Below are 25,364 nucleotides of genomic sequence, written 5' to 3'. Positions count from 1 at the left end.
GGAGAATGGGGCACTCAGCCTCACTGAGACTCTAACCCAAAGGTGCAAGCAGAAGAAATACTTGGATTCAGAAGTATTTTTTTTTTAAACATGTAGAAGAAAAAAAAATAAGTTCAGATGTAGTCTTTTCTATTTATTGAGGTATTCCACTTTCTCTAATATCTCACTGACTGCGAGTTGAGCTTTACTTAAGCAACAGTTATTGTAACTGATGAAAGCCAAAACATCATTTTCTTTTGTTTTGACAGATTTACAGTGGAACTATATGGCGTCATTACTGAATGATATCAGATGCTGTTTTCAGGAATCATTTCAGTGTTTAATAATGGATGGGTCTTGTTAGACAACAGAGAAAACAGGACGTTCTGCCTCCAACTGCTTTCATCTACCTTTCATTCCTATACAGACAAGTGTGTCAGCATTTGCAACGTCACACAGTATGTGAGTAATAGCCCTCACAGGAGCAAACGTAGGCAGTTTTTGGCAAAGAGAACATTTTTTTTTTTCTTTTATAACTATGAAATTAACATATTTAAGAAACTGTAAATATCAAACTTGGTTATTACACTCTAGAGAAATATCCCACTCTTTTTTTTTTTTTTTACTATTTTTTTTCCTCAAAAAATGTTGAAAAGAATCCAACAAGAATCAAAAATACATTCCTGGGTTTTGTTTTGCTTTTCATTTCCAGTGACTTTATTTTTCAGTCCCTTCGGAGATGCTAGGACTGTGGGAAAACAGGCTGCCGGTTTAGCAAGTGTGATAAGATTACATATGATTTTGGATGTCAAGCTTATAGCTAAGCCTGCAAGTGCCTTAATACAGGATGGTGGATCCTGGGGATTTGATCTAGGAGTGTTTGATGTGACCAGATGATGTGTCACTTTGCAAAGCAGGGGACAGTTAAAAACCCATGCTAGTTAAAAACAGCATTAGTCAGTCAATTTTGTTCACATGGACCCTACTCACATTCTATTCTGGGACAACCCGCAAAAAAACCTAGACAGACAAGCTGTATTACCTAACAAATAGATTTAGTACTGATACAGTGCAATGCTGCTTCCTTAACAGTGTTTCTGAAGTGAATGTGAGAATGCATCTCAATAGACCTTCTTTAGGTTCCTTGTGCTTCCTGAGACGCATTATGTAAATACCTGGCATGAAAGTTTTTGGCAGTATTAAAAATGCTACAGGTAGGTCTGCATTTTGAGGACATTTTTTGTAAATTGAAAAAAAGGTTTACGAAGACATTTTGGCAGGTAAGGACTAATTTTTTCTAGGTTTTAAACAAAAGAACTATTTAAGCTATTGCTATGTATTATTTATTTATTTTTCTTTTAAGATTCGGTCTGAAAAAAAAACTTTTTTTTTTTCCCCTATAAATCTGTTTCTGAAATTTATTATCTTTTTGTTGTTGTTGTTGGCTGCAATCTTAGATATTTGGTTAAAATTTTCTGAAATGTTTTTACCAGAATCTCACGTAAACTGATATGGTTAATTGCAAGGGAAACCTACTATTACACATAGAAGTCAATGGTGAAAGAGTACCTACTTAGGTGCAGTCTTTAAGCTGTTTTCTCAGCAGAGGATGGATCCCTATTTGGAATAGAAGCTGTATTATAAAAATATATATATAATTCTTTATGCTAGTAATTTTTTTGTGTGTGTATGCATGTGTGTGAATGCAGAAACAGCTTCATATAAATAAGTAACTTCAGTCCAGGCTTGTGCTATTTTCATCATGTGAAACCTACACTAAGTTCATTGAAAAACAAACAGGTTTTGAATATGGAAAATCCACAGAGAAAATAAAGCAAATGACTTTAAAGGATCGTGTATAACTACAAGCACCCTCTAAGTGCCACGCAATATGTTATTGTTGATGTAATCATCTGTTTCCTTATATTTATTGTAAGAAAACATGTAACTTTACTCTTCCTCATTGTCCCTGTAAAGTTTAAATTTTACACAGCAGTTCCTGCTCAGATCAGCGTGAGTGCAAATGTGACGTTGATTTAGCAGCAACATGGGAGAAGTGCTGGTTCCTATCCAGGTTCAACATTATACAGCGACTCTGCTCTGCTGTGTGAGAGGTGGGAAGAAGTGGGATCAGTTCTGTGTGGGTCTCTGTCTGTCTGAGTCTTCAGCTGGTATGGGAGTCCAGCATGCACAGACAGCAGTGCAGGTCTGACTAGCTGACCAGATGATGTGGGCATGCATCAAGTGGGCTTTTACAGAGGGAGAAAAAGTTCTATTAAAGGGAGAAAGCACCTCATGTTTCTTTCCTTTTATGCCTGAACTTGTTTCTCTAAATCTGTGTACCTTTCTGCTTCATATATATATATACATATATGAAATATATGAATTTATATATTCACTAGGAAATAGAAAATTCACAGTAAAATTTAGTTATGTCTGTAACTAGGAGAACACTGGATATTTTTGACCTGTTTGTAATGCAACCTTCCCTCCTCCCCTCTGTCTTTGAGGTAGAAGCAAAGGGTTTGTGTTTGTTTGTTTATTTGTTTTTATATTCTTTTGTTTTTAATATTTTTGATCAACGTAAAAGCAGAATAACAATTTCTGTGTCCAGATATTTTGATCAGCACTCGCACTTTATGGTTCACACTGTCAAAGGAAGTTTCTAAACACAGAATATTATGAAACTGAATCACTAGAGTATCTTATTTACAATGGTGGCATAAGAAAAATTCTCCATCTGAAATATTTAAGGCTTTCATTCAAAACAAGCAAGTTGGCAGAAGTGATACACAAATTCACAAAACATGATGTCACTGCATCTAAATTTTTCAGTAAAAAGAGTTCAAAGGAAAATATTTAACCATATCTATCTCTGGCGATGAGCTAATCAAAATTAGCTCTGATAATAAGCTTGCTGGATAAGAAATACAGAACAAATCAACCGTATAAATTTATTTAAGTCTTTCCTTCAGCTTGGCTGAAGTTTGGAGAAACATCTCTTATGTAAACAGTTATTTATATTGAAGATTCTCGAAATGAAATACTTTGACCGCATTTCTATGCCTGCACTTATATTTTAGGAAAGCCAAAATTTCAACTGTGGATGGTACTCGAGGAAGAAAAGATCCTCTCTTAAACTGAGAAATACAGAACGAGAACATTTTCTATCTAATGGACTGGTGCCTAAAGAATTTAGATTATTCATTTAAAAATTAGGAATGGAGTAACCTTCTCTCTGTAACATGAGAGACGTTGCAGCAATATTCAGACAAAACTCTTAAGGTCTGGGAGGAATACATTTTGATTTTTAACAGAATTAATGTGTATTTTTTTCCAGACATAGACCTAGTTAAAAAGCTGAAAAAGTACTATTTTATTTTTTAATTAGAATGTTGAAAAGTTTAATATCATAGTCATGTCAAAAGAGACACTACTCTGCGATTCTGTCCTGCTCACCAGGCTCAGTACAGGCACAGAAAGTGAACTATTCCCATCTCCTCAGACACTTTCCCTGAGGCTCACTGGCACTGGTATGGTTGCTAATTGCAGGGTCAACGTGAGAGGTTAGACCTGGGTTGTAGAGATCTTCTCCAGTTATCTGAAAGATGGTTGTGAGAGTGCTGCTGAAACTGCTGGGGACTTAAGTGGAGCCAGCCAATGTACCTGAGCATCCCCTCTTCTATTGCTAACCACATGCTTCTGCCGTGCCTTGCAGAAGCAGAGCTGTTTTTCACCTTTATGCTCTGGTGTAAAACAAAACCTGCTGGAGAACTGGGTTGTCTCTTCCAGTAACTGTTCTTTTGCAGGTCTTTACAGGCAAATGTTACCGACAAACATCTCACTGTTTCCAAATCTTTCCAACATGTGAAAGATTTCCTCAGGATATGGGCAGTCAAACCTTTCTACATGCATTTTCTCAAATGCCTGGGGGTTACTACACTTTTGTGTGTTTGTTCTTATTTTTCTGCTAATTCTAGCTTAGGCTGACATGGACTGAATATGATCTGTACAGTTTCAAGTTTTTTAAATAATCCAAAAGTTAAAGAATAGGTCCTTTTGCATGTACAACTCAGTGACTAAAATAAAATAAAGAAATGCATGTGATTTTCTGCACACATGGAAGGCTTCATCAGAACTGTCAGTGAAGCAGCTTTCATAGCTGAATTCATTTACAAATCACTGAAAGAATAATAATAAAAGTAGCGACTCAGAATGTATTCCACCAGCCACAGCCATTACACTTCGGCATTCTGTGATATGAATTAGAAACAGATGATGATGTGTGACATATCTGAAAAGGCATGTAGTTAGTTTAGGATTTAATTTATACTTTTTTTGGTTAACCAAATATCCTTATTACATTCTTTGGTACACCACTGAAAACAATCAGCTTATTGTAAGGTTATACATTGATACCTAACATGTGAGCTTTCTATTTATTTGAGACGTTATGTCTTTAGTTGTACAGTTAACCTAAATGTTCCCCCAGAAACACTGCCACCTCAAAAAGAAAATAGAAGAGGAATAGCAGAAAGGTATTAAGACTACTTTTTCTAACACACCAACTATTTCAGTTTTATGTTTTTATGTAGCAAGTATCCACATATGCTTATATATGTGGTATTCCAAAAAGTCTATGCTTCTAAGGCATTTGTATAGCTGTTCTTTAAAAATTCAACCCATTTGTACATGGTAAAGAAATTACAGTAAGTTATAAAATGTGGTCAGATAAATTAGAAGTGGAATTTTGAAATTTAAGCCACATTTATATTATTAAATACTTTCAGATTATGGCAACTGTCTTGCAAAAATTACCGCACTCGTGCAGTGCCTCTTTCTGGAAAGAAGAACTTTGCTTTTCAAATGCTTGAGAATTAAATTTGTCCTCATAAATATACTTCAATTGCTTCAGTTTGTATTTTTACAATGAAAACTTGATAAATCCAAACATGTTGGTCCATACCTTAGTATAAGCATGTAGGCATGCTGGTGAATGCCTACAACCTTACTCAACAGAAACTGTAGATATGAGGATTTGTGAAAATCTTACTATTCACATTCACTTGAATAAGCAAATAGGTTTATTTTTCAATAATGCATTAGGTGAATTCCCTGTGTGAAGTTTTAGACTTTTAAAAATACTGACAGTTTAGCAGTGAGCTTCATCGATCTTGGAAGAAATGTCTCGAAATTAGCCACTAGAGGGCACGAACACCTATCCTCAGCGTAGGCAAATCACCGTGAGTTCTATGGGTTTACGGATTCTTAGCCCTAGTTATGTTATCTGCTTGCAGAAAACATTTCCAAAGAAATGAAACTTGAATGTCAGAACTGAGTAGAAGGGAGTATGTGAGGGAGCCTTATATAAGGCTGAGGCTTAATCTCAGGTCAAATCATTTTGTAACCCTTACTTGATTAAAAATATTTGGAAAATTTTGAAGTTTATTGTAAATGTTTGTGCTATAGTAACTGGAAATAAAAAGCATAATGGCAAAATACAACAGCACGATGTAAGTGTTTAGTTTTGTCTTTAGTTGTGAGGTAAAATGCCATTTAAAAAAATAAAGAGTAAAACATAACCAGAATTCTTCAGTACACTACTGAGAAAATATCATAGACACAGAATATTCCATTTTAGCTACCTGGCAACCTTTTCACAAAATGTGTTGTACCAGTCTGGGGAAATGGAGCTTTTACAGATAGTAAGTATGTGCTGATCTGTTGTCTTGATTTATTGCATATTTGGGATTCCTGGGGATACTGAAGACACTGTAGAACAATATAGTAGTTTAAAGAAAACACTGCTTACCCCAACTGACTGAGGGCAGACGGCGGCATGTTATGTAGGTGTTGCTGTTGCCAGCCAGTCACAGAACCAAGATGAAGAGCACTGGCTGTATTAAATCCAGAGAGAGATGATATATCTGCACTACTCAGAGAATATTCTAGATTTGAAAATAGAACAGAAAATGATTAAAAGAGAATTAAGGAGGAAGCAATTAAACAATAACTTGCATCATAATTTTCACATGACACTTTATAAGCCTTTTAATCTTAATTACACCAATCACATCCAGTTGCAGCAGAAAAAGTAGACTCTCCTCTTCCCTCAACTCATTAATTTGGGAGCAAATAATGCACTAATAATTATTCCATAATTTACTGGCTCTTCTTCTGGGTCTGGAAGATCCAAAGAATTCTTAGCCTTTATAACCAACAAGACTATACATGCATTCTCACAAAGTCAAAAAGTTGAAAAATATTGTAACACTTTGGTTACAGTCTTTGTTGCAGAACCTGGTGGGTAGCCCATGTCTGAACAGTGCACGTCTCCTCTAGAAGGACAGGATCTGCAGACCAACATGATCTATATGGTAGCAGTGTGCAACGGGAAGTTGAGGCTCTTTTGAGGCTTCATTTCTAGTCTCCCAGGTAATTACGTGACAGCCCACAAAGATGCTGATCTCTGTTTTGAAACCAGTGAAACTGCTCACTAGCACTACCCTCTTGACTTTAGGAAGGTGCACTCAACTACAGGAAATTAGCTGTTGTATGAAGAGGACTGAAAAGTTTCTTTTGAGTATTTTTTGAGAAGTTTCTTTTGTGTATTTTTTTTAGCAGTTTTCCATTCGAACAACACAGTTCGCTTTTAAATAGACATCTCTCGAGTCAGTGACAGATAGAGAGTAAGCAAACGAGGTGTAAAAGCACATCAGCTACGAATCCTTCAGTTTCTCCCGAGGAACAGAAGCTAATTCATTACCAGTGCGGCCGACACTTGTCAGCATCTCGCTCCCTCCCCCAGCCCTCGCACGGCGCTCCGATACTCACCAGTACCATATGTTGTTGAGATGGCTGATGGGTATCCTCCCATCCCTTGCCCTGGTAGAGTAGGAGTTGCTACGGAAACCACTGGAGTAGCCAATGACTGAGCAGACTGGGAGTTATTTATCCTCTGATTCTTTTAAAGTAAGTAAAATAAACATATTATTGACGGGTTTAAGCCATCCGAGCGCATTACCTTTCTGGGTGTGCTTTGTGCATAAGAAACACAAGCCGGTACAAATTTCTGCGAATTAATCGTTTAACATGTGGCTTTTATGAACTCTGCCAACCCTATCATTTGCAAGCCTCTGAGAGACCAGCAGTCACCATAGTAACCCCTTACATCAGTATCTCCTAGGTAACTGCCCTAGAAACGGGGAAGATTGATTTTGTTGTGGGTAGAGGAACAGATCGTGTGAGAAACTGATGAAATATGTAGGCTCCATCCCCATTGTCTTCCCTTTTGTTCAGATGCAAAGGAGAGACTGGAGGCAGAAGGAGGAACCCCAAACCCGGCCCTCCTGGCTGCTGTGCTCCCCTGGGGCTGCTGAGTGGTGACCCCTCACCAGCAGATGGTGCTCTGAACGCTTCGGTTTTTGCAGAAATAAGCAAACTTCCAGAGCGCTGGGCAGCACAGCAGCTAACATGTTCCTCTGTAACTCTGAGGCATTGCACGTTTTGCTGCAGAACCTGCACCAGAGAGCTCTAACCCTGGAAGCCTCAGGATAAAATGTCCAGCTAGCCACCAAAAAGATGTAATAAGGCCGTGCCATCCTCAGTGGCACCAGGTTACATGCTAGCAAAACATCAGCACCAGGAAAGCTTTATTTTGGCACGAGTAATTTGAGTATGTGCAACAACTGCACCTTGTCTTCCACATTGCTAGATTTCAAAAATTATGATGACCTTTTTTTGTTCACGATATAGCTATAGTAAACTTTTCCATTTGGCTTCAATGATTTCATCTACACAACATACAAAATAACATTTATTTTATTTTATTTTATGCTTTCATTATTAGGATGAACATCACTACCACTTACCAGGAGCAGATCAACATCCTCAGACTGAGTGCATAGGAAAGGAGCATTAAAAATCAGTGAATGTAGATATTTACCAGGGTGCAGATTTTATAGCCTAGTGAATAGCTTCATCTGAGAGGGGCAGCAAATTAAATACTTTCTGAGCATAGTTTGGAAAAACAACACAGATCTCTTCTTTGTCCTTCTACCGAGATGTTTCTCTCAACTGTGAGGACAATCTATCGAGCTTGCAGAATGAGTCTTTCTCTAAGAGTTCATTAATTCTTCCACAGCCCCAGCGGCTGCGGACTGTGTAGCTATACCTAGTTTCAGGAGACCTGACCATTCACAGATTCCCTTGGAAAGTATCATTTTTAAGGACCTTGGAATAAATCATTCAATGCAGACAGCTTGTCACTGCCTTGGTTGACTTTGAGCTTTGCCTTGTAGGAGACTATTTGTTACTTATCCTCTCAGAAGCCAGCAACACATTTATGGGGAGTTTAGTCTGAAGTTCAAAGTTAATTTATAATGCATCAGGCTAAAGCAGCCAGCTTGGAAGTTGTTTTAATAGCGTCTGTTACATAACAGAAAAATGTGTTTATAGCATCACTTAAATTTACCATCAAGATCCTTTTTTTTTAATCAAGCTCACTTCTAGTGTTAAAACACTCATGAAAGATTTACTTTCAACCACTAACCCACTTCTAGAAGGGAACTGCAAGATACTCACGTAACACCTTCATGATTCAACCTTCTATCATAATAGTCTGCTTACATCTTGTTAATCCTGGCAGGAGGTAGAGCATTTTGATGCTCTGCTTTATCCTGCTTTATCTACTTACTACCTCTCATCATTCTAAAATTTGGCTGTTGCTCAGAGTGATAGGGTTCAAATTCATTTATTTGTAGTTAATCTGTCATCTGCTGAGAGTCTGCATGGCTAAATATTTAAGAAAAATATAGTAGGTTAGGAGTACTTAGGGGTAAATTCAGGATTATAATAAATCCAGGGAAGGCTCCCCAAGGTACTAGGACAGAGAGCGAAGAAGTTCAGATTGTGCAGGACACAGTTCCTACTTTGCAAGTCCATAGAAAAAAGGGAGGAAGTAAAAACGGCTTCATAAATGCAGTCAAAAGGATCTGCCTACATCCTCAGCTCAATGTCAAGCCTTAAGGCTAGCTAGATAGAAAGACAAAACAATCAAGAATGTGGAATGTTATTCTACTGATTTTGGTTGACTTAGCAGGCCTTGAAATTCTTAAATAGCTTATCTGAAGGAGATTTAAAAAAAAAAAAAAGCTTTGAAAATGCATTACCACTGATGGCATTGTATTCTTGCTGCCAGGTGGAATAAGCACTCGGAGATCTGGTTTACGGTTGTTCATTCCCAAATTCATTGGAGGCGGAGATTTTGCTTGCATATTCTTGTTCAAGTTGCCAGGTGAGACCAGCAGACCTGGTGAGTTGCGGGGGTTGCCATACCCATTTCCTGTTAAGAAAGAAAAAAAAAAAGAGGAAAAAAATTGAGAGAAGGATTGTAAGCTCAAAGGTATTTCTTAAGATCAAACATTAAAACTTTCAAATACAAAAAGTCAATGTAAATGCTAGTGTTGTGTAATGTGTCTTTATAAAAAAGACACATTATAAAGTACAACACATGCCATGTTTGGAACAATTGCTCTTAAAATACTTTCTCTCACGGCAGCTGACATCTTGGTGATGTGCCGAGGTCAATGCGATTACATGACTCTGTTTACCATTGTATAGTACATAGCACCATATACCACGCACTCAGAAGAGACAAGATCGTATTTGTTCCTTACAAGAGAGTCAGGAAAAGTTGGCTTAAAAAAAATTTCAAAGCTATGTCGTGTTTTCTCGACAACTATGGAAGGTTCTGCCGTGCCTGACTCAGCCCTTTCCAGTTTATGATTTTGTTTTGTTTTTAAACAAAGGATGAGTATAGCGAGGCTATAATTTCCAGAAAAGGCAGGGGGAGGACTAGGAAGATTCTTAAATGTTTTTTGCACTCTCTCACCACAGTTTTTGGACCTGTTTCTGTCAACACTAAAGTCAATGAGAGCAAGAGCATAGCCTTATTTGGAGAATGCCTCCGTATCTTTCATCTTCATCTCTTTGCTGCTCCCTGCAAACCCCAAGACCTCTGACAGACAAATGCTTCATTGTTTTTTTTTTTTGTTTGTTTTGTTTCTTTTCTTTTTGTTCTTTTTCAGAAAAGGGTTTCTTTCTCTCACTAAGTAGTACTGGCAAGTGTGTATCTGTACCGCTACTGACCTACCACCGCACTAAAAATGCGACCTTCCTTTTCCATCCATGAAGTCTCATCTCCCACCCACAAGGTCTGGGGAAAGAGACGACTTTGTAGTGTAGTACTAAAATTCTGTCTCTACATGGTCAAGAGGAACACAGAAACTGCCCAGTTATAATACTATCTTCATACGAGAACTAATACAGCAAGGGGAAACTTTCAGAGACGAATACCAGTAGAACAAATGTTAGGGAACACTGCCTGTTTGGGCTCACCTTTAATTCACAGCTAGCAAGCTGTGACACACCACCTAGGAACAGTGTGGGAAGAAGAGTTAGGGAGAGTGGAGTTAGGTGCCTTGCACCAACACAATTTCTTTTGCAGTACCAAAGTCAGGGAAGCACTCAGTACCTCACTCTTTTCACATGTGAAATGGGGTTTACAGCCCTCGTGGACATAAATGGATTACGGAACTGAATTTGATAAATCTGTGATGTGGTCATAAACGTGACAGTAAACGCAAGTGAATCTGTTTTCTAGTTACGTTAATGAAGTGCATCCAAGTGCAACTAACATTAAATAATATTTTGAATCTGTGAGCACATCAGCTAATTGTATTTACCAGATCAGAAAACCCATGGAAGAAAAATCTTGCAAAGGCTATTAACCACAAAACCACTTCAGGCTCTGGAAGACCCTGACCTGTAACCATTAGGTTTGGGACAACAGGAAAAGTATCACAAAGTGCTTGACCTCCTTATTCGTTAGGTACCTTTAGCCCCTGGTCTTGCCAGGCTCATTTATTCTCTTGATTTTTCTTATAACAATCTCCTAAGCCTTGGCAAAATGGAATTATGATCAAAACTTAGGAGAACACAGATCACTTCAGAGATTTTAAAATAAAAATATTCTTTACAGTTAATCTTGTTATTTCCTTGATAATAGCTTACAGATAGTTAGATTAAATGAATTTACTTAAAAAGTGTATTTTACTCTTATCAACTTAAACCAGCAGAACGCTGGCAAGAGTTTTCCATTTTGTGTCAGTAGGCTTTTGCATGGATTTGATACATACTATGCTTTAATTAATGCTATGCATTGTTAGAGATAGTGAAATTAGAAGGGGCATTTGGAATATACAGTAATATTTTTTTTTTCCTAGAAACTACAGCACCTTTTAGAATGTGATCGAACACAAACCGAATATTGCAAAACAGTTATGCGAGGAAGTGATCGACAGAAGAAACTGAAGCAAATGCAGGGTTGCTCTGGTGCTGGTTTCATACAGGAGATATTTTAACAACAGGAAGTAAAGCTACCTTGTGAAATCTGTTGTATGACAAGCATGGGTTCAGAGAGTGAAAATGAATATGTATCTTTTATTCTGCAATATACAACCTGAGATATTTAATGATAAATAGCACATTGTGTGACTTATATACTCTTTTCTATGGTTGTGTCTTCTGGGGAAAATAAATCCTTACAAGAAAAAACTCCTACTTTCCACAGAAGACTGACTTTTTGTAATTTTCTATTAAAATTAAGAGAAAGAATGCAACCTTATCAAACTTCAGTCTTCAGAAACTTTAGCCAAGCCTTTATATTATTTACCTACTAATGTAAAATATTTTGAACAGTGATAACATTTCTTACATTTATATTTTTAGAACATCAAATTATTTTTAAGCACTGCTGCAATCTTCTCTTTACCAGTAGATTTCTGCTGTTCATGGCATATTATGCCAGCTAGCATTTTGGAGCCATATAATAACCATCCCTCTTTCCAGCCACCAAGTTGTTATTCTTTTGGTATCATGTGGATTCAGGAATTCAGGACTGTGGACCTTAAACCAATGATATAGAAACCCATCATTTGAAAATCAGTGATGAATGCATGCATGCGGTTTACTGCTAAGAAGAGTCTGCATTTAAACCAGCTCTTTAAACCGTATCCTCTTTACTCAGAAAGCTGTGGCCTGCTCTGAGGCAGCTGTCCCACCTTCAGATAAATCCGCCAACGAGAATGGTCTCATTTACATGCAGAGGCAAAAAAATGTATAAGACTTCTAATATACAAATTAAACCTTCCTTCATCCTATACTTTAAAATTACGCTCTGCCTGGACAATTATCAATTTAGATGTGACTGTATGCAGAACATCACATTCCACTATCCACTTGAAAGCACAAAAATTATATGTCATGTATGAATGGATTTCCTGATTATAGATTATATGAAAATGAAAAACAGATGGATATTTGAGCAAGTTGGCTTTACATTTTTATTTGGTTAAAAGCCATATTTTTGCTGGAATAGAACATTTTTAAACATTACAGATATCACTTGTAATGCATAATGAAAATAAAAACAGTAGATGTACAAGTTTTAAAGGGCATATGTCACAATTTGTAAATTTATAGCTTTTTCAATTCAAGAAGTTTTCAGAGAAAATTATTTTTCCACTTCATGTTTGTTATACCGATTTAAAAGAGTAAAAATATTTTACACAGAAAAGAGCTTGTTTCTAGACAGAACTAGTGGAGCAGCACGTATCATGAAATGCTGTGCCAGACTTTGTACTGGGACTAATGGCAGAATATAAAGACAAATGTCTTCTGAGCATAGAATGCTCTTCTTGGGTATGTTCCCACATTCTACAATTAGGCACAAGTGCCATTGACTTCAGTGGGAATTTTGTCCATGTAGACACTGCATAATTAATCCCTACAACATCACTTCTTAAAAACATCCAGAGAAGGTATTTTTATGCACCAGTAGTTAGTCAATACAAACAAAATATATTGTTATATTAATTAATCTACCTATGATTTGAACTATGTTGCAAATTCATGCACTGCTGTCTTGAGTTTAAGGGTATAGGCAAGGCACAGGTTTATTCACGACAGGGCAGGGAGCAAAGTTTAACTCTCTTCCTTCATAGTTGTGTCATTTGTGTGACAGTGATTGCAAAGTGGCTGCAATTCTTGATATTCTGTTCGGACAATGCTCCTCTAGGGAACATTTAAGATAGGAAGCTTCCCAAATGTTAAGGTAAAACCAATCAGGAGTCAATTATTTATTTCCATACTTCTCAACATTTTTGAGCAGCGATGTTATGATTCAAAGTCTCAAAGTCTTGAAAGAATGGACAATTTTTACATTCTGATTTCTTGAAGATTTGATCCTGTCATGTTCCAACTTGATTTTTTTTTTAATTTATAATTTCAAATATATAACAATATAATGAATGAACAAAAACACTATAGTAGTCCTAGAAGAACTAAGAGCAAGACACACAATGTATATGTCCTTCCTTTGATCTTTCTTTCATTTCTCTAAAGCGTCTCACTCACCATATGGGTTGAGAATTTACAAGATCTTTAGGCACCTGGGATGCCTACTTCCCATTAATTTTAATAGGAAAAGAGCTTTCAGATTCTGGAACTAGTCTTAATAAATATTAATGGTAATTTCAACTTCTCAACAAGCATATGCTCTTACGTGTGGAAATTATCATAATTCTTCCACTAAGGATATGTACGTTCCATTTCATGCAGGATTCCTGGTTCTTACTGGGTTATGTTAAATGCACATCACATACATGACATTATGATAGACCACCAAGCCTCTCAAAAAGATTGTTAAATTTAGAATAAATCTATATAAATATGAGACCTAAGTATGCTATAATTTACTCTGGACTTCAGAATGTATAAAGAAGAAAAAAGAAAAAGATAAATAAATGAATAAATAAATAAATAAAGGAAGAAATAAATTAAGAAGAAAGAAAGAAGAATCAATGCAGTAATAAGCATTCTGTTAATTTTACATCCAGATTCGCACACTTCATTTGATTCTGCTTCCCACTACCTGGGAGAATGATAATTGTTCCTAATAGTAATTAAAAGACAAAGAATGTGCTTCTTTTCTCTTTTTATGTCTTATATGTATAGTTTTTTTTAATGCATACACACCATTGGAACAGGCTATTGTTTACGACCCAGACAAAATAGATACCAACAATAATGCACTCATGCCAGGAAGGTGTACTGGTATTTACCTACACATAATTTTTAAAGGAGATAATTGGAGGTTCTTACATCTTGCAGGCTAGTCATGTCACAGTACAAGACCTTTAACAGCTGCAAGCGGTAGAAGAAAACCAATCTGCAGATACACTCACCCAGAAAAAAGAAAATCTTTATGTTAAAGTAGCTGCCTATTCCCACAGCATTACCCTAATGGACCTTCTGTGCTGAATTGCTGGGAGCCAACTGAGACAGATGTGGTATATAAAATCTATGGACTGTGTGTGAAAGAGTTCTCAGGAATCTTATAAAATATCAGCTGCTTTTTGGACTGAAATAGTAAAAAAGTGCAGTGAGTGTACAGACATTTGGAAGAGCAGTAGAAAAATATCTAAACAACTCTTTGCTCTTGTTACAGTTTTAGAAACCAACCGTTTAGAAATAAGGTAAGTATAACAGCAGAAATTTCTACAAGAACACAATTTTTCTGTGTCCCTGGGCAGGTTGCAGCACTCAGGCTCTGAACCTACACATACAGGACGGGCCTTATGGCTACATCTCACATCTACCGTCACTAACAGCCCTCTAACCAGTTCTCTGGCTCCCTGGGCCTGATCCTGACCCCCACCCAGGGGCCAGGTGCCTGATATCCAGGGCAGCCGCTGCCCTGCCTCCCCCGGGAAACCCCCCTGGCTCCCCAGCTCAGCTTCCCCCTGCCCCTGCGGTGTCCTGGCAGCGTGTTCCTCATCATTAAGGAGCTGAAGACCAGCTCCTCCTCTTCATCATGCAGAGGATCTTAGTGAACTGTTTACATGGATGAAGTAGTCAGAATTAGTTCTGACCCTGGGACAAGTGCCATCTGAAATGTGGAACATCCTCGCAATCTATTCTGCCTGGAGTGTTTGCAGGTGCACACAACTACCGCTGAAAAAGGACACGTGTGTCCTATACTGCAGCAGGTTTCCTTCAGGACAGACAGGATTCTTCTCAGGTAGAAGCTGGAAGTAAAAAAGTGGCCCTCTGGCCGTCAGACGACACAGAAAGCACTGCAAAACTCATTTCTGGAAATCAAAGGCAATGCCGTAAAACTAGGAGGCTAGCAGTATGAGATGCTTCTTCAGCCAAGCGGAGAAATGCATGGGTTTATTTACATGCAGGATGAGAACAGAAATCTGACCATTACATTTCATGCAAATATTTTACTGCTGAGTCAACTGCGTAACTAAGTGTATCACAAACCAACCTGATCACTAATTCTGTGGTCATGTTTAGTTGCTATAATAAGATCCATATTTAAATATTTTTGAAGTAGTTCTTGTACGAAATATTCTCCCACCTTAGTCTGTTAGGAGTTCGCACCTTAATAAAATACATGTAAAAATGGCACCTGACTGTCTACAGAATTACCCTGTTTCTACCCACACAAGGAACTGCAAGCAGCCCTTCAAAACATTTCAAAACGAGGTTTCCCAAGCTGCAGGCAGACGTTTCAGCACACCTCTGGATGCCCTCCTTGCAACCCTCAGAACAGGAGTGTATACATCACATAGGCAGCGAGCGTCTGTCTCAAGCTCTGTGTACACTGACAGAAGGGGGAGGCGTGCTCTGCCTTCCTCAAGCTGACACGATTATCCTTATTCCTCCCTTATTCCTCAACACAGAAGGAAAGCAATGGGCAATCCATGCTTATGTTCTTAAATTGTCTGATGATAGCATCTTACTATTTGCCTTCATAATTCTTTAAGGTATCTCACTTCATGAATCTCAGATTCAATTAGCTTCAATGCAAAAATGCTCTGTTTCCTATATCTTTACTTCTGATTGCATTGATTCATTTATTTCCACTTCTACAACACTGTTTTGTTCTAACACAGTTGTATCTATGCTTATCTCTAAAACCATATATTTCAAGTTATCTCGTTTATCTTGAATCTTCACCTAATCAGCACTGTAACTCGGTTGCGAATTTCAAGAAAAATCACTTAGGAAAATTACAGTGTTCTTCATTTTGTGCTTTATAAAGACTAAACTTCTGTAGTACAAAAATGAGGGCACTGCATAATGTTTTTAAGGTCCAAGCAAGATTTCTGGGATCAGACTGACACTTGAAAGTGTATTGCCATGGTGAAAAAGTTATTCTAACCCTGCTACTGGTGCTGTAGCTGTTCCCCTGATGTCCCCGATTCAATGTTCCCCTGCCTTGCACAGTGCTCCCTTGTCACTGAGTGCTCACTTCTGCAATGCTTAGCCCATTCCCTCCACTAGGAATGTAACAATCTTCTGCACTACGCTCTCTTAGATTAGGTCAACACAAAAAATCAAGGATGGTTTGCAAAAATGTTTATCAGAAATTTAGCTTGTATAACCACATTTTCTGAAAATCTTGCAATAAGTATCATAGACTTGATCTCTTAATGTGTAGTATGCACAAACCATAAATGGATCTCACCTGCCTGTGATAACCACCTCTCCAAAGTATATTTTCAGGACTTAGCTGGCCATTAGGATTATAACTTAATTATTATTCCAGAAAAACTATTAAATACTGTGTAATGTGCTTGTGGTGGAATCTTCCTTTACATTGTATGTTAGCTGAAAAGCTACTCCATTCTAGTCCTGTCTAAAAACAAAACAAAACAAAAATAGCACCAAACCCATCCCAAAACAACAACAAACAAAACCAAAACAAACGAAGCAAAAACAAGCAAACAGTTTTTTTGCATTTTTTTTTTTTATATATATATATAGGAGATGTTCTAGTGTCAGAAGAAAGGAAAAGCAGACTTGTGTGAGAGGTTCACACAAGTGAACCTCTGATTTTTCCTACGCTGACATGTAGGAAAAATATATGAGCCTGGGAAGGGGACTTATCTCTTCTCCTCACTGCCTGAGTGAGAGCTGTTGACAAATCATCTGCTTTTGAAAAAATTATTTGCTGATGATGTGTCCTTTGCTTTTTTGGGCATTTGAAATAAATTACCGCTTTGCAGAAAATGCTCTTCAACAAAAAATATTTCAGGACAAGAAGTAATTCCAATTATAAAATGAGTATATAATTTGAAAATATACTTTCTTGTTTCCCCAAAGAAATTTTAGAACTGTCTGTTTTTTTTTTTTTTTTCCTTAGGCATATAGCTACATGTCAAGTTGTCTGCTTTTGTTAAATGCACAATTATTGAAAGATGATGAATGCATGGTTTAAAATTTAACACCAGGAAAACTTCAAAACTGTCTATTTTAAACACAAATGATACAGCCTATTTTTTTAAACTTCCCCATGTTATTACAATTGATATGTGTACAAAAGGAAAGTGTTTTGCACAGAGATAATACTGCTTAAATTTGTTTTAAAATTTAAGTAGATACAAAGAAAAGATCAGTAACTAACTGACCCCTGTCTCCTCCAGCGTTTATTTCCGGGAGACTGTTCCAACTGTTATTAAGGGAAAAATCAACTTGCAAGAGATTTGGAAAACAACTGGAATCTATGTCTCGAATCTCTTAATAGGGGAATCATGTTAAAAGTTAAAGGGCAGGGGTCACATTAACTTAATACTGCCAGGAGCTTCTACATGTGGCTGCAGTCCCAGCTTCAGGAGGTTAAAAGCATTTCTTGCTTTCTTTCTCAGAGCAATGCCATTGCTGCATTCCAGATCCAGGAGGCATCAGCTATCCCTGTCAGGACTCAGGACGGGCATGAAATCCAGATGTTTGCTGATTTGCAATACCTTTCTGTGTTTTATGGATTGGAACAAGAATATGGATGGCACTGTGCAACAGCAGACAGTGTGATGTCCTAATGAGCAAGAATGCATGTGGAAAACCAGTAATTGTGAATTCCCCATCTCACAAAAGTAAAGCAAGAAATTCCCACAGACTTCACTAGTAAAAGGATTTTATCCTAAGAATCCAAGCCATTCTAGAGGAATATTTGTAACCGCTTGTCATAAAGGAAAAGGAGAAGTCAATCATGCCTGTCTTTGAAATCCTACTCACAAAGAACCACAGTTTGTATGACTCACTTAATTGTTCATTACATGTGAACTTAGGGCTTTCTCCCTTTCAATCCTTTCAAGCTGTCTTTTTATAAATACAAATATTGAGACACTGTTGATAACGGAGATGATGAGACAGAATAACTAAATAAATTACCAAGTCAACACACAATTGACGGAAAGATAATGCAGGCCAAATTTTCACAGATTTTCACTGAGGTCTACTCCGAATGAGCCTACACGGACCTCTTCATCGGTTAGAGCTAGCTGAAAATACATACACCAGACATTTGCATCTGACACACGCTGCAAGGTTTTGTTTGACATTTACATGGACAGCAGTATCCATCATTTCAAATCTATATTCAGAGTTTCACTGATGTGATTTTTACCTGTGTGAAAAGAGTCTGAAGACGCTGTACAAAACAGATCAGTTGCTTGGGGCAGGAAAATAACTTAATTTTGGAAAGGTCTGTATTGACTGCTTGCACGGGTATGAAATTATATAGACTGTTTCCTTCATAGTACGCATTAGAAAACACATTCCCGTGTTACTGCTTCATCACATATCTCCTACTTACAGATACTTGCTGTAAACACCAACTCCTGGATTAATACAGCAGTAAAAAACCAGTACGTATCCTTCCTATATGGAGGAAAGCTTGGAAAAGCAATACTTACTGGCATACAATGAGTGGAAAAAGGCAAAAGAAAAAGAGAGCTGTTGTATTTTTCATTTGTCGTCCCCCTCCACAGCTTTAAGCCAACCTGCCAATTTATGATTTCTTATTGTTTGGATTTGGCACTGTTGCATCATGAACTCTGTTATGAATGACTGCGTGTTCTTTCTTTTGGACTGTACACTTCCTTGGACAGGAACTGTTGTTTACTATACTTTTGTACTGCATCTTGCCCAATCTTTAAATGAGAGGTCTGTGGGCAAGTGCACTGACTGAGCTGTAAGGGAAGGGCAATGACTATAATGCTCTCCTTGGCAAACCCAGTCCCAGCAGGATGCCCATAAGCTGTGTTTTGGGAATCGTTGTTCTAAGCTCACTTGTTTGTTTAACATATTCCACACTTGTAGCCTACGAATTACCTTCTCTTGCCTATGCCAAACATGATTTCAGGGCACAGCAGAGAATATTTACGTAACATTTTGAATTTTCATTGTTTAGTACTAGTTTGCTTTATTTATATTTAAGACTTCAAAAGACACTAATAGAACTAGGTGCCTTTGAAATCCCTGTTTACTTTTTTTTTTTTTTTTTTTTTTTAATCTATAATTGTATCAGTACTCCTAGTAGGCTTATTTGGGCAGATAATTGGTTCTTTTTAGTAAATCTTTTTTTTTTTTTTTTTTTTTTTTTTGAGATGGTACCACCCAGATCGCCTCCACCCCAAGGGCTTAGAAATTAAAAAAAAAAAAGAAAAAGAAAAAGAAAGAGAAAAATAACTATTACATACATCCCTGTGTTTCTTGAAATATTAGCAGAATACATTCATCCAGGGTCCGCACATGATCAAGAAAAGAAAAGTTAGCAGAAAATCACAAACAATTGTGATATTGGCAGGTAGATCCAGGTCCTCATTTCTCAGAAGACAAGAAGATAACTGTTAGCCTGTGCTTCATTTTCAGAAGAATATAACTAGCTGCTGGTTTACAGGTAAATATGAGATTCAATTATTGAAGAGACCTGGGATGAATTTTTCAGAATGCACTACTGACCTTTTCAGTGTCTAATGATTTAAAAGAACAAGCTTAAAGGCAGTTTAAGGCTGCCTCATTTACAGAGAACAAGTACTTGACACAACGACAGCATTTTTAGACTCCCAAGTACTTTTGAATAACTTGCTCCTTTACTTTAATACTAATGTCAACATGGAGGCAGTACAGAAACTGAACAGTGAAACAAATTATGGAAAAAAATAGAAATTAAAAATAGTACAATCTTTTTGTGAATATTATAATACCCATCCCTGATTTAAAACTTGCTATTAAAATTTTCTTTTGATTTTATTATTTATAGTGGTCTAAAATCTAAAGAAATTCTGTTGACTTAAGAGGGCTTATTCCAGTCAAGAGAAAAGTTAATTATAAAATACAAAATGCCATAATCTGAAAACCATATGGAAAAAAATAAAAATATGACTCAATCTGAAAATACAACTGAGTTTAAAAATCAAGTTTAAAGTGCAGATGCGAAGAAACACTTCCTCCAATCCTGTAGTAGTTTGTTTTAAAACTATCGAATATTTTTGAAGTTGTAATCTTTTATCAGGCATTCAGCATAATTATTGAGCCATTACATGAAACTGGAGTTCAGATAATTTGCAGAACTAAAAGTACTACTTCATCGTTGTTATTCATTTCTGGTAAAGTTATTGTTGACTTAGCCAATTTTGTTAACAACTAAATCCGTTCCCTAAAAATTAAAAATAACTTCATACAGTCTATTATGGGAACAGGTAACATGCCACTTATTGTTTTCATGTTATAGTGTAAACTGATGGATTTGACTCCAGAATGAGACTGCGACCCAGCAAACCGATTTGAGTCCAAAAAGAGCTTGTTCTCTCTTTCAGTCAAAAGCCTCTGGTTGGACAGAATAGTGCCAAAGACTTTGCTGTAATTTAGCAAATATACTAAATGTGAAGTTCACTTCAAAATTTTTGGCAGTTGCTACTATCACATGACAGAAACTATTCAATCAGTGTTTGGCTTAGAAGAAATTTACTTTAACAAACCTGAGATAACCTTGGTTTAAGTTAAACATACCACTGCTGGTATTTAGTTGTGCAGGATAATAAAGAAGCAGTCAGCTTTCTTACATTCTATTTACGTCTTCAGTTGACTCCCAAGGTAACTTGTGGATGATTTCAGGGTTATTACTTAAAATAATCCAAACCATCAAAATAACATAGTTTTCAAAACACAGGCTTAACTACTCTTTTTCCATTTGTGATATTGCAGTTATAATGTAATTTACGATAATATAATTTGTTAAAGTAGCGCAGAAACTGAGGCCTGGTGTTAGCAATCAAAAGTAGTTTCATTTTGTAGCGACAGAAATGAAACTTTTTAGACTCCTCTTCTTGGAGTATGTTATTTTGAATATAAGCTATTTTTGGACGCTGCAGAAAAATGCAAATTTAGAATGTTCTAATTTGGCCAGAAATATGAACCCTAACAGATTAAACCACATGATCATGCTACCAGCTTCTATGATGCCAATTAGAAAAAAAACACAGAGGTCTCTGTTTCTTATGAAGAATGATGAACAAAGAGAACTTTTGATGTTTATTCTTCTGCACCCTTAAGAGAGGCCTGTCCAAAATAGTGCCATTGTAGAATAATGCAACTAAGACAGAGGATTTAACCTTATAGTGACCTTTCATCCTCCTTCAGCCCTGTATCAAATTCTTCCTACTGCTCTGCATTTAAGAGATCTAGAAAACACTTCTTTAATGGTGCTTAAAGCTCTTATTGCCAGATACGAAGAAAGACTATTCATATGATTAAATATTTATGTTGCATTCCTAGCAATGCCCCCCATATACATGCCCCTCAAATCAATTGCCTACTCCAAAGTTAGATTGCTTGAGAGCTTAATGCATAGCATTGCATGCAGGAGATACAAATTCTTAATTAATGAGTAAATAATCAAGCTATCCCTCTTACTGCGTTTATATATGCTTTTAATATATTTCCAAGAAAATATGTATTTAAAAAGAATATCCATTTTAAACTAGCATATTGATATAGAGATTTTATTAATCACAAGAATTATTAAACCAAATGCATGTGTTGATGAGCTATTATTTTAGTATGTTACCCTTTCAGAAGAAGACATTGCCTTTGTTAATTGGTTTCCAGCCTCTTTTTAAAGAAATAGGGAAACCAGGAACGAGAGAATGATATTTCTTAAGAAGCCAGTAGAGGGAGCCCCTTAACAGGACAATCAATTTCCTATCCGAGTTCCTCCGCTGTCGTTCTTGAAGTTTCTACTATATATAAGATTAAAAACCGAGATGAAGTGCGAACATTTCCAGAATGAATCTTTCTTTAGCCGTTTCACAGAATAACAAAAGATAATTAACAAAACTATAATTTTCTATTTTTTTTTTTTTGATGAACGGGACTAATATCTAAGTTCTGGTGTTCTGCTTACCCTACTCCTAAATTAATACAAAATTACCTCTCAAAGTATCAGCACGTGTTTAAAGCAGCTTTTTCCTACAATGCTGTGCAGTTTCAATTTTACTACAAATGCATCACACAAACATCTGTGACTCATCTACGTGTGAAGATAAAAGGGGGGTGGTCTAAAGCAGGCTGAGAAGAGCCAAGAAAAAAAAATAAAAATCACTGTATCAGAATTTCTTCATAAATCCTTTTATGATAGAGGTTCAAAATGGCCAGATATATCAGCCCCAGTTTACAATGCACAAAATGTATCTTCCAACTATTTTCCGTGCAGTTCTGAGAGCAGTTAACCCAGTAACATGGGATATGCTCCATGTTTTTCCCACTCAGCTTATTTTCCTTGAACATATGTGTTTACTTCTAAAACTGAAACAGTAATCCTGCCATTGTCTTTTGTAATCTGTATTTGTAATAATGCAACATTGCTGACATTGCTAACAAACCACTGAGTTTACTGAGCAAAGGGGACTACTCTGACAACATTGCTTTGGTAACACCGACCTTAACGAGTACAGTTCTCATTAGTAGCACAGGGGCAGAATTAAAGGGGAAAATCTTTTCCTCTGCACGGCTATTTGGAAAATCCTTTCCCTGTCATGTCCCAGAGCACTTAAGTAAAAACATAAAACTAAGCTTGAGTTAGTTGCTGATTATTTAGGTAAATGTTAACAGATTTTGATTACTAGAAATGGTTTTATGTGTGAGCTTGAAATAAGGTATGTGCTTAATAAATGAAAGTTTAATGAGAAACTTAATAGAAAAATTTTTACTCAAGTCCACTGAAGTCAATGCAAAAACTCCCTGTGACTTAAAAAGAGACAGAGTTCCAGATGCTGGCCTCAGCAGGAGTTTTGCCTGACTAGGGCAATGCAATGGACTCAGGTGTTTATGGAAAGCCTCTTATGAAGGAAAACGGGCACTTATACCCAGGCAATTTGTTGAAGTGAATTTGTTAAACGCTGCTGAAAACAAGTCTCTTCATACTCTAAAAAACAACAACAACAACAACAACAACAAACAAACAAAACCAACAAGTATCAACTCCCCAGCCCTCATCTGGGGGAAATAAACCAACACTGATCATTTTCCAAAATCCCATCTCCAATATGGAGCTATTTTAGGACTTAGCCTTCAGAGGAAGTCCTTTGTTCAGTTAAAAAAAATAAATGAAAATTATTTTCTCTTTACCTGCACTGGTGCCTGCACCGGTAGTGAGGTCCCCACCCATCAGGCCACCTAGGGGGTTGAAATGAAATACTATGAGCGAGTACAATAATTTATAACAGGCAAACATGCAAAACATTTTCTCTGACTTCAAACAGCCTGCTCCAATATGCACTACAATTTTCCTCTTACTTCAGCAGGCATCAGATGAGACCCACAGTCATCATATCATAATGTTTAATGTCACACATACAAGGTATTTGCCTTTCAAGGACAAATAAAATATGCAGTACCCAACAATTCATTATTTTACTTTTGTACTTCCACAGCACAGGAAGTCAATTATGTTTGAAAGCTAAGTATTCATTCACTTGAAAAATACCTTTAGGTCAGTGTTAGTCAGAGAAGCAGGGCTTCCACATAGGATTTGGAGGAAGAGACTGAAAGTTTCTGCTAGACAGCGTAATTCATACGCTGTCATATGTACTTGCACAGTTTTTCATTTTAATTTCCTCAGCTTTTCATAGACATCCATTCCAAGGATTTTAGAAACTTCTCTTTGCAGTTGGAGACCTCAGAGGTCTCTTTGAACCCTTAAGGGTGTTGATGTTGCTTCAACAAGGCACATTGAATTAACTTAATCCTCATTTATCCTATTCAGAGGTGAGCCCTCATCATTACCAGAATGAAGCACAGCTTCTTGCTGCACAAGCCACTTGACTAACATTTAGCCGTTACAGAACTACTGATAATAATAAATTCTGTGTTTAGCCTCTTAACTTGAAATTTAAGCAATGAGTGTCCTATTTTACTTGTTTCAATTTCTTTGCATCGGCCACGTTTCCCCCTGCCCCCTTAAGTTTTATGGTGTAGTGAGCTCTTGCATGAATTAAGTAGACAAGCTGCCTTTTTATGAAACGGCAAACTGTCTGCCCTTTTATCCTTTATTGATTTCCCTTAATCTCAGTCAATACTCAGCTTTTTCTAGAACTTTTTTTTTTTCTTTTCTATACTGGGAATAGAAACCTCTTTGGCTCTTTTGATTTTTCAACACAGCAATTTTGGACAAACTGTTATGACTCGTACAAACAGCGTTCTTGTCTGTAAGAGTACAGTTTAAAGTGACCCAAGGCACACAAGCAGCCAATTTAAAGCATTTAAAGGGATGGGACAGAGTAGAGCCTACCTGTGTTACCTGCACTCGGAGGCCGATGTGTCACGCCAGGAGACATGCTATTTCTTTGCAAAGAAGGATGAGCCAGTGGCAAAAGGTTGGGGTTCCCCAGTGAGCTGACTGGGTTACTGTACACCAAGCTGTTGTGGTTGGACACTGGGATAGAAACTGGCATCTCAAAGTTTGGTGGTGGAACAGCCTGTACAAGCAAAAAAAGGGAAACAAAGACGAGAATAGTACAGAAGCACAACAGCCTTCAAGTACAGTTACTCTATATTTAGTTCAAATATTTTGTAGTTGGTAGTTAAAATATTTAAGCTCCCCCAGACTAAGAGTCAAGAGAATAGTTTCAAAGAGTTACCAAAGCTTTTAAGCATGATTTTTTAAAAATCAAGCTTCCATCTTCCTTTAATACAGCTTGCCTATTTACTTGGTAAGAACTGGGAAAATTTTTTCTTTATCTTTTTTTCCTTTTTCTATTTTCTTTTTTCTCTTATCCTTTTCCTCTTTTTTGCTTCTTCTTTTTTCTTTTTCTTTCTTTTTCTTCTTCTTCTTCTTCTTCTTCTTCTTTTTTTTTCTTTTTCTTTTCTTTTTCTTTTTCTTTTTCTTTTTCTTTTTCTTTTTCTTTTTCTTTTTCTTTTTCTTTTTCTTTTTCTTTTTCTTTTTCTTTTTCTTTTTCTTTTTCTTTTTCTTT

General features: G+C 36.8%; 1 protein-coding gene and 1 long non-coding RNA gene across 16 annotated transcripts in view; one reads left to right on the top strand and one right to left on the bottom strand.

The window, feature by feature from the left end:
- The window catches only part of MEF2C (myocyte enhancer factor 2C), a 141,213-nt gene that overhangs the window by 5,926 nt on the left and 109,923 nt on the right, over positions 1–25,364 (bottom strand). For 11 of the 15 annotated variants that reach the window (XM_066988798.1, XM_066988803.1, XM_066988800.1 and 8 more), the window contains 5 exons: positions 24,683–24,869; positions 23,521–23,568; positions 9,150–9,322; positions 6,814–6,943; positions 5,792–5,927 (listed from right to left, as the gene is read on the bottom strand). In XM_066988798.1, coding sequence (XP_066844899.1) covers positions 5,792–5,927; positions 6,814–6,943; positions 9,150–9,322; positions 23,521–23,568; positions 24,683–24,869 — 674 coding nt within the window. Of the gene's footprint in view, positions 1–1,552; positions 1,597–5,791; positions 5,928–6,813; positions 6,944–9,149; positions 9,323–23,520; positions 23,569–24,682; positions 24,870–25,364 lie in introns of all 15 variants that reach the window. The other 4 variants (XM_066988807.1, XM_066988806.1, XM_048051624.2 and 1 more) reach the window with 2 other exon arrangements.
- Positions 5,517–11,415, top strand: LOC136789112 (uncharacterized). Its single transcript, XR_010827927.1, has 3 exons — positions 5,517–5,684; positions 6,265–6,414; positions 11,265–11,415. It is a non-coding gene; the product is annotated as an uncharacterized lncRNA (long non-coding RNA).

Source organism: Anser cygnoides, chromosome Z, assembly GCF_040182565.1.
Source record: "Anser cygnoides isolate HZ-2024a breed goose chromosome Z, Taihu_goose_T2T_genome, whole genome shotgun sequence".
Taxonomy (NCBI): domain Eukaryota; kingdom Metazoa; phylum Chordata; class Aves; order Anseriformes; family Anatidae; genus Anser; species Anser cygnoides.
This window is presented reverse-complemented; position numbering and strand designations above follow the sequence as displayed.